The 9,661-nt window shown below is 46.5% G+C and overlaps 1 protein-coding gene across 1 annotated transcript in view; it reads left to right on the top strand.

The window, feature by feature from the left end:
- The first annotated feature begins 10 nt into the window (after positions 1-10).
- LOC149357312 (STING ER exit protein) overlaps positions 11-9,661 on the top strand; it is a 37,824-nt gene continuing 28,173 nt past the window's right edge. The window contains exons 1-2 of the mRNA XM_089584527.1: positions 11-258; positions 6,886-7,000. Of these exons, the coding sequence (XP_089440653.1) occupies positions 138-258; positions 6,886-7,000 (236 nt within the window). The 5' untranslated portion in view covers positions 11-137. The remainder of the gene's footprint in view (positions 259-6,885; positions 7,001-9,661) is intronic.

Below are 9,661 nucleotides of genomic sequence, written 5' to 3'. Positions count from 1 at the left end.
CCTTCTTCCATGGCGTCCCTGTTTTTATATGCTAATGGCGGCGCTGTGGCGAAGCGTCCCGTTCTATGGAGATTGAGGCACATTATTACGTGATCGTAACGAAACTGCCTTGTAAGCTCTCCGCGTAGTGTTTCACCATGCCGAAGGTAGTGTCAAGAAGCATCGTATGTTCCGACACGAAGGACCAAGAGGAATATAATGAAGAGAAGCCACTCAACGTGTATTACTGCATTTGCGGCAGTATGGCTATGATCCTTGGTACGTTCCAATGGTTCTTTGCGAAAACAGCCCCGAGCGACAGCTGCGCTACTGTTTAGGTGCCGATTCTTGCTACGCTGGCCTCTCTGGCTCACCACTCACTGCTTTGGTGTTACCTTGGTAGGTGGTGTGCTTGCCGGGTTAAGTGAAAGCATGGTGTTGGGCTGATGACAGCACCATGGTTTCAGCTTCTGCTACGAATATGCTTCACGAATCAATTGCTAAACAACCCGAAACGAGTATAGAGGAGGCGCTGTTCGAGCTCATCTATTAGTTGTCTAACAGTGTGCACTTGACGTTTTTTTTGTGTTTGCCGACGATACAACACTCGTCACTTCTTATTGTGCACACTGCTTTTCGTGTTTGTGACGGCCAGCTCTCTGACCAACACATTTGCCAAGTTTGATTATTTGCCTTCCTAAATGTCAAAACAGATATTGAAACGGAGGAATCGAAGACTTCAGATTAATTGATGTTTGCAGGTGCCAGTTAAGCACACATTGTGCCTTATAAGATAACTATGTACAGGTGCAGTCAAAAGTAAATGGAAGGCGCGACAGCGTGGCAAACCATGTCACAGCGCTTTCTAACGCCGGCTCTGGGAACTGATTAGCTCGGTCGCCAGGAAGCCGCGCGCGCTATCAGCAGACCCTTGTCTCGAGCGTACGGCCATCGCTTTCGGCGGCTCGAACGGATGCGTGTTGCTTTTCAAATCTGACACCACTGATTTCACGGGCGCTGCCTGCCGCTAAATGCGTGATCATCACTGAGCAATCAAAACACGCCGATGATAGCAGCGTCCGCTCGCCGCCACAAGGAGCACGGGCCAGCTGCGGACTATTTTCAAACGGCGCAAATAGCTGTTCAAACTAATCGCTGGCAGCGCCCGTGAAATCCGTGGTGTCACATTTGAAAAGCAACAAGCATCCGTTCGAGCCGCTGAAAGTGATGGCCGTACGCTCGATACAAGGGTCTGCTGATAGCGCGCGCGGCTTCCTGGCGACCGAGCTAAGCAGTTTCCAGATCCGGCGTTAGAAAGCGCTGCGGCATGGTTTGCCACGCTGTCGCGCCTTCCATTTACTTTTGACTGCACCTGTACAGAAGACAGGCATCGTGCTTTTTTTGTCTGTCTTTTGACCTCTTTGTTCATGTGCTGTTTCATTTCAAAATGAACTGCTCCCAATTCGCCATGAAAACATTTCAGTTTTCATCTCAGAAAGGCTGCTGATACACTAGTTGAATGATGAATATTGCCTATAACACTGGCTTCACAGAGCTTTTAATTGCTGTGTAGCGTTTGCCTCACTTACTACTTGGTGAGTGAGGTTCGTTCGGGTTTTGCTCAGCATAAATCTCTAGGCATGGAATTCTGTATGCTGCTTGTTTACATCTCTTTCTCTACGCATGCTTATGTTTTAAAGCAGATAGATGACGGCTGTGATGCTGTGTGTAATTGAAATTTAGCGAACTAATTAATTTCGCTAAAAGCAGTCTTCAGTAATTTACTGTGCATGTAATTTAAGAATTTGGTTAGCCATCTGTTGTGACGTTTCTTATTCTATAATGTATTGTTTTGACATTAATTTCTCATTTTGTCAGAGTATTTAGTCGTTTTTGGGCATGAGCAGTGTGTGGAGAATACAGCAAGAGAAGCGTAGCCTTTCAAGACGGGCATATTTTCCTGTTGCATTCACAATGCGTATTTATAACTTTGCATTTTGTACAGTCATTCATAATATGTAGTGCAGTTCTTGTGCTTTACGTGGTGCTTTGGAGGTGCCTTGGCGAATAGTAAAACAACCATGCTTAGCATTTCATTATGACATATATATTGTGGTCAGTGCAGACACTCGGCTTGTTCCAACTTGGGATTGGCTGGTTTTAGTTTTTCTGGGCTATGTGTTTGTGATTAGTTTAGTCAGACAGGAGAAGTTGGAGTTCGCCAGCAAAACTGGAGCCATCGTCTGCTTCATGCACATATGTGTGCCTGGCACATTGTGGTAGTGGTGGTGCACATGTAACATTGGAGCACTAGTGGATTGTTTGTGTTTTGGTAGTTACACTACATGCTCTGTTTGCTCTAGCTTTGACATTCTTACATTCCATGAGTCTTAGTCTAAAATGTAGTTCCTTTGACCTTGTACAGTCTGTCATCAGCTCGCTTGTTTATGGCTTCATTGAGACATATTGTGCATCAAATATGACTGTTGAAATAAGGCTTTAGTTCTTATTTCAGCAGTCACATTTTGCTCTTCTTTCAAGGTTGGTAAATCTTTGGCATGTCTGTCGTGATAAAATGCATTTTCTGCGCACTTGTCTTTCTCTTATTTCTTGTAATTACTGTTTATTGTTTGCAGTAGTTTTGCAGTATGGTTGTTCTTGTTTGGCAGCTGAGGATTGATGCTGGACTGCTGATCAGTGTTTGTAGTGGTGTTTTTTTTTTTTTTCAGGAAGTAGGAAAAAAAGTTTAGTTTAGCAACACCCAGTCCGGCACTGAGAAACGCTAGTTGTGGGTCTGATTCACTGTCTTTTGCTTTCTTTATTAGCATCTTTGTAGTCTTTACTGCTGATTCAGCCATCCCATTTGAATATTGATATCCAAAGCTCAATATTTTGTGTTCAAAGTTCCAGCTGTTCGTGAGAGTTAAACTCCTCGCATGTCAATTGTGATCGATCATTGCTAATCAACGCCTTAAGGAACTCTGTAGCTTTGTAGCTTGTATGATGCAGTGGGCGTTCGGGCTTAAGGCTGTAGACTTCACTTGGTTCAGTTCTCAAAGGCTGCCGTGGTAGTCGATTGGCCTAGTAAAGTTCTTTCCCTTGTGCTGAAAAATGGCACATTTGATGTGAATGACTTGGATTCACCCAAGTACAGCTTTCACCAAAAGCTGTAAAGGTGTAGGGTTTTCCTTTCTAGCCATATGGCTGCACTTGGTGGATGCTCCCGTATTTGAGCCACCCAACTTACTCTCTGCATTGGGTCCATGGCACTTCTTGTGATACCACATTGCTCCATGTTTACTGGGCTTCTTTCTATTCGGGCCTCTGTGCTAACAGGCACTCTGCAACTTGTTATAGCCTTTGGGATCACCTCTAGCGTGTTCATCCAGTTTATTTTTGCTGGTAGTGTTCCTAATGATTTTTCAAAACAGTCTGGGTACTTCTCCACTGAGTAAATCTGGTGGCATACTATTGCTACTAGCCATGAGGCTGTAGTGCATTGCCGTTTGACCAATCTTCTCAGCTGTTCTTCATATGATGGGAAGAGAAAACTCATGTCTGGAAACTACCAATTTGAGGACATGTTTCCATCGGGAGTTGTCACATTGAGTCGGGCCTTGCTTTTGGAGCAAGCTTTGCTTCCATTCCATGTTTGCGATGTTTAACTCACAACTGCTGTGGATTGATGTGGCTGGCTGTGGTGGCAGTAATGGTCATTAGTTTGAGGTGTCCCTAAAAAGATTGGAAAAAGGTGGTAGGGAGTTTAACGTAGTTAAACCGAGCAGACGTGTGAAAGCATGTGTTCATTCTTCAATTGGAAGGGACACTTAAGCTTCGCTTTAAGGGTATGATGCAATATCTTTAATGAGTTAAGGTGGCTTTTTCTATCGCAGCCACTGGTAGGGATTGTGTGACCCATGTTGCTCTTCCTGAGCAATCTCTCACGACCGATCATTAATTTAACTGCCACCTGCCAGGGCAGGTTGTGACGATGCTGCAAGGTTACGTGACCTAGGTGGCGCGATGCCTTCCTCCCATTGGCTGCAGCTTACGTGACGCACCTCTGAACTTACCCGAGTAGCTTGGGTAAGCTCGGGTTTGTTCATAGCACAAGACAAGATTCTTGCTCAGTGTGAATACGTCTGGAGTAGTGCTTCCGCTCTTATAGTACTCCTCGTCCAGTGAAATTAGCAGCTGCACCACTGCCTACCTAGAACTTTTTCCTTTCTGTTCACTTCGAAGAGTGTGGAGGCTCACCTTGGATTTTTACTGCTGACTGCCAAAATGTCCTTGTCATCCTAAGCAACATCCAAGCCAGCCATTACCTTGTGGCTTTCGAAAACTGCTGCAAAGGGATTTTCCTTTTCTGCACTTGCCATAAAGTTGCTTCCAAGCTGGGTAGGCTGATCTTTTGTACTTGCTTTCTGGCACTGTATTTCTGTAGGTAGATGGACCTTATCAGAAAGTCTGCTGGGACATGGTGGCTTTGTTTGGTGCAGGACAGGAGGAAATTAAGAGATGTTCATCATGTAATGTACAGTCTTTGTCAAAAGTAATCAGGCTCCATGGTTTTCTTCTCATTCGTATAACAGAGCCCGCACGGCTTCCCTAAGGATCGAAAAGTTCTTTGAAGGTAATAACAGGGGTTCTTCTTACCATACAGAGATGAGCTTGAGGGCTGTCATAATAGCTTTAATATACAACTGAGAAGAAGCCTGGTAACTTTTGACAAAGACTGTACATAGTCCAGCTTGTGATGGCGATAGTTTGCCCAGTTATTTGGGCTACTGTTGAAAAGTTGGATGTTGGATGTGTTTCTTCATGGTATGCACGTCGCTATGGCTTGCAGCTGTTCCTTCTTTAAATGTTTGCATTTCAACTTTTGTAGCCTCTTGAGCGAGACACATGACAACTTTCTCAAGGGTTCAATCATTGAGCTTTAAGATGTCCCCATGTACTACTGTAGAAATTTCGACCACCTTGGGTTCTTTTAGGTGCACTGACATCGCACAGTGCACGTAAAAGAACCCCAGGTGGTCGAAATTTCTGGAGCCCTCCACTACGGCGTCTCTCATAGCCTTAGTCGCTTTGGGACGTTAAACCCCAATAAACCAAACCAAACCAAACTTCTGTCGTAAATGCTGCTGTTGAACTGATCACAGTTCTTTAGTTATGGTATGTGCGGTTAACGTTGCAAAGCTCTAATGGGCCATGAGGGATATCATAGTGGGTCTGAGGAATGATTGTGGCCTCCTAGAAGTTAGTTAATGTGCACTGGTAGTGCACAGCACATAGACGTTCTGGCATTTTGCCTCCATCGACATGTGGCCACCATGGCTGAGATTTTGTTCTGCAACTTATGGCCCAGCAGCTGGGTGCCATATTCCCAGAGTCAGAGCAGTGGGCACAGGCCGTGCTGTTTCACTTGGTTCTGAACCCACATACCTTTAACCTGATATCTGTGGGTAAATTGTCGGAACTTTTTTGTCTTGCTGTTGCATGTGAGGTTAGAAGATATATTGTGATTGTGGTTTCTTGTGCTGTGGGAGGAAATGTATGTCAAGTAGGATGATCACATATGTACAATCGTGATCAGCCACAGCCAGCAGACTTACTGTGATTTTGCTGGGGATTGTTTCCTGAAGTCCAGTGTGTTGCAGCTGTCTAGAGGCGTTGAGCCGTTAATAGCCGGAAGTGTTACTTGCTGGTTGGGTGGTGCTTTGGCTGTGTTGGTTCCTTTCATCTACGGCATAACTTTGCTTGAAGGTTTACCATCATTTGGCAGCACTGACAGTGGGGTGCAACGTCAGCAGTGGTGGAGTTTTGCCTCTTGTTTATTCACTGACATAACTACACTTGTGACACTGTCTTGTTATGGTATATATTAAGGGCAGTGAAGACAGCATACTGACGTTAACAGGGGATTAACCGAGTTTCTGTAGTGCCGGCTCAATGGTCATGATAGGAGAGGTGCAATAACTTGGTGGACACCTCAGCTGTGCCTTGAGGGAAGAGGGAGCAAAAGAGGAAAGAGGTGCCATAGTGGAGGTCTCTGGATATACAGGGTGATCCACTCTTAGCGTGAACACGCGAGTGTGTGGCCGCTCTCTTGGGAATGCCCGTGCTTCTGTCCTGGCCACTCATCAAAGCGAAGTTGCAGACGGCATGAGTTGCCACCTCCAGGTCCTAATGCGCGTGCCCCATTTTGCTTCGGTGCATGGCCGTGACAAATGCGCAGACATTCTGAACAGCGTGGCTGCACACTCGTGTGTTCACTCTATGAGTGGAACACCCTGTACGTAGTTTGCATCCACGTCATGGCAGCTGCGATCTTTGTTCCAAAACTGCAGTGAAAGCCTGGATGTTTTTTTAATATGGCTATCGCCAGCCGGGTACTTTTTATGGCAATGCAGCAGAGGCTAGACTGGAAAGAAAAGGAGAACATCCTTTGTCCTCAGGCAGTGGGTAGTGTGTTGTTCGTTCTTCAGGCTGGGGGTGCGGGTTCGCTAGTGTTGAGGAGGCCACACTCCCCACTACAAGGATACAAAGGACCGTTTCCTGCCTGGTCTCTGCTGCACGCAAAGATGGTGCCTGTGATATCACGTAAAAACTATCTACATTTTGACCACCTGGGGTTCTTTAACATGCACTGACATCGCACAGTACATGGGCGTCATGCATTTTGCCTCTGTCCAAACGTGGTCACCGCGGCTGGGAAGTCTGCTGCTGAAGGAGCGCATCAGAATGGACGAGGAGGATACAGAGACCCTGTGATGGTGTGCCTGGCGCGTTGTAGCTGTGGTAGATCGTTTGTGCAGATAGCACCATCTGTTGGGGCTTCATGTAATGCCTAGTAGCACTAGTTTTCCATGCACCTACTCACCTTGTGTGGATCTGTCCCTTCAGATTGTGCCATCGAGAAGTTGCCACTGCGTCGAAGAGATGGTGCCAGGGTCATTGATGGTGCCAAGCACGCTCACAAGTTGTCCTTCAGCCCCGATGAAGTGGTGCACATCAAAAGGTGATAGAATGCTTTCTTACACTGTTCCTCTCGTGGATTTACCCTTGAGCAGAGGAAATATATTGTGAATTATGCAAGACCTATGTGATTTGCGTGAGAATTTTAGGTCCAACTATACTCTCTTTCATATATAGCAGTCAGTGCTGCAGGAGTAGTGTGCCCCCAAAACCATATTACTCTGCCACATATCATTCATTCTTCTTTGAGTCTTTGTGATTGTTTGAATAAAAACAAAATGTGGCATGAAGTGGAAGTGCTTGGATTGGGAATCACAGTCTGAGTTGTGAAGCACTCAATGTTCACGCCCTCCGGCTATAGTTTTCACTGAGTGCGAACTACTTTTTAGGCGTGTATGGAGCCAGAGCAGTTTGCCCTACCAGCCGCTTATCATACCGTGACGTGTCATTCTTGCTTCTCAAAGTCTCGATGAATCTCAGGCTGAAAATGTGGCAAGAGGTAAATGGTGCACGAGGTTACTAGTCGCGTTACTTGAGATTTGTTACTACCAAATACACCTTTGCTCACTTTGGTTGTATGGCAAACTACTTTTTTGGGTGCGGACTTGGCCTGCGCGAACGGGTGCGGTAGCTTTGGCAACATTGACGGCTATGTATGAAACGCAGTACAGATCTGTTAACTTTCGAAGGGTGGCCAGTTTGGGCTTGCTGGATGCTTGCCACAATCGACGAATAACGAGGGCACGTTGACCAGTGGTTGTACATGGCAGTTAGTGGTGCGAAGAGCACTTCATTTCTTGTTCCAAGCTCGTCCAGCAAAACATTGCCAGTTGGGGCAGTCACTCCAACTTTTCAACCGACAAAACTAGTTTATTAAGGACGAGATGCAAGGCAGTTCAAGAAAAGGTGGCTTAAAGGCGGCCGAGACCGAGACTCGACGTGCTCTTCCTACTTCTTTGTCTACAGCTCCTTTGCAAACCTTTGGTATTCGGGTGGAGCTTTAATATTTTTGCTCTTGCCCAGTTTCAGCCAATAACTGCAATGGCAAGGTACAGTCTTTGGCAAAAGTAACCAGGCTGCATGATTTGTACAGTAGAGCCCTCACGGCTTCCCTAAAGATCAAAAACGTCTTTGAAGGTGAGGACAGGGGTTCTTCTTATCATACAAAGATTCAGAGCTTGAGAGCTGGCGTAATAGTTTCAATATATGACTGAGAAGCAAACTGTGCAGCCTGGTTACTTTTGGCAAAGACTTTACATGCGGGTGGGTGGGGCCCAGGGCCATACCTCCGGGAACGTGCAGAGCACACAAAGTGTACAACCCATCGAGTTTGCTGTTGTATTGACTCAGCTGTTGTACAGCCGGGGCATTAAAGAAGGTGCTGACTTCAATGATTAGCCCAATCAAGCGCTCATCCATTTTCAATGGTAAATGGTGCTTGGCCTTTTGTGACCGGGAGCAAACTTCCTGGCGCTGCCTTCTCTACTGTGCGACTGTCCCATTCAAGGCATCACTACCCATTTGGCCCCAAGGCTACGGACAGCACCCGAAGCGCGCAGTGCGCCGGAATTGTTCACTATGGTCATGACTGCAGCCGCTCCCGGTGGAAGGGGGATATGAGCTACCGGCTCTGTAAGCTCCTAACCTAACAAGACCTATGGAAAGCTTTCCCAGATATGTATTTTGGTGATGGTAGCAAATGTTTAGAGCTCTCTGCCTGTTCTAGTCCTATTCAAAATATGCACTATATTTCAAATTGTGGATGTATGTTGTAACTGAAACTGAGGAAGTGTACGTGGTCAAGACTTGTGCACAACTGGCAACCTGCATAGTGACAGGATAGATGCTTGGCGAAGGAAGACACTAGCTGTGGGCAGCTGAGATTCGGATGGAGGGACGACCTTGGGAAGTTTACCAGAAACGTGAGGCCACTGCTGGTGCAGAACAAAAGCAAATTTTGATCCCACCGTATTTTCCCATTTCAATGTGGACTAAAATTCTATTGCTGTGACTCCCCATCAATGTATGGCCCACAAATGGAAGCTGCACTGTTGCTCTCAGTCAGGGGTGGAAGTGCTGCGCCGATTGCGCCATGCTGTGCCAATTTGATCTCCTGCGCCAAGCTGTGCCTAAATGGCAATTTGTGACCATTGCAAGTATACAGAGCCAAATTTAGCCGAGTGTTATTGCCGGCTGGGCAACACTAGGCGCTCGCTACGAAACGGACGCAACCGCATTCGCATCAGCAGTTGGGTTCACTCGTGGTGTGGTCCCTGCTCGTAGTGGTCGGCGTGGCTGTCACGAAAGGCTTGTACTGTACAAGCATGAGTACTTTTAACTATAATCTGGTAATATACTTGAGTGCGGCCGGTATAGTGAACTGCCCTCACATAGCAAGCTTTATTTATTTTGCGGACAACGGGATACCAGGTTCACTCACATAATTTGTGCACTTTTTTCAGTAATTTAGGGCTCCAAAAAGAGATGCGGAGATTTTGCAAACACGTCCTAAAAAAAAATGGCTATGGCGTAGCTTAGGTTAAGCCTGGATATCAGGAAAAGCTTCGGTGAGTGTCATACGAGGAAGCCGAGAGCGCACCGGTGCATTCGGTAAACACACGCAGAGCGCGCGAATGACAGCGAAGGTCGACCAGCAGAGCCGCTCTCGGCAGCGGCTCCGCCGACCACGTGCGCCTCTCCAGTG

Source organism: Amblyomma mixtum, chromosome 3 (genome assembly GCF_055824585.1).
Source record: "Amblyomma mixtum isolate Tamu chromosome 3, ASM5582458v1, whole genome shotgun sequence".
In the NCBI taxonomy this organism is placed as follows: Eukaryota; Metazoa; Arthropoda; class Arachnida; order Ixodida; family Ixodidae; genus Amblyomma; species Amblyomma mixtum.
Note: the sequence above shows the minus strand (reverse complement) of the source record. Positions and strands in the feature narration are given on the sequence as shown.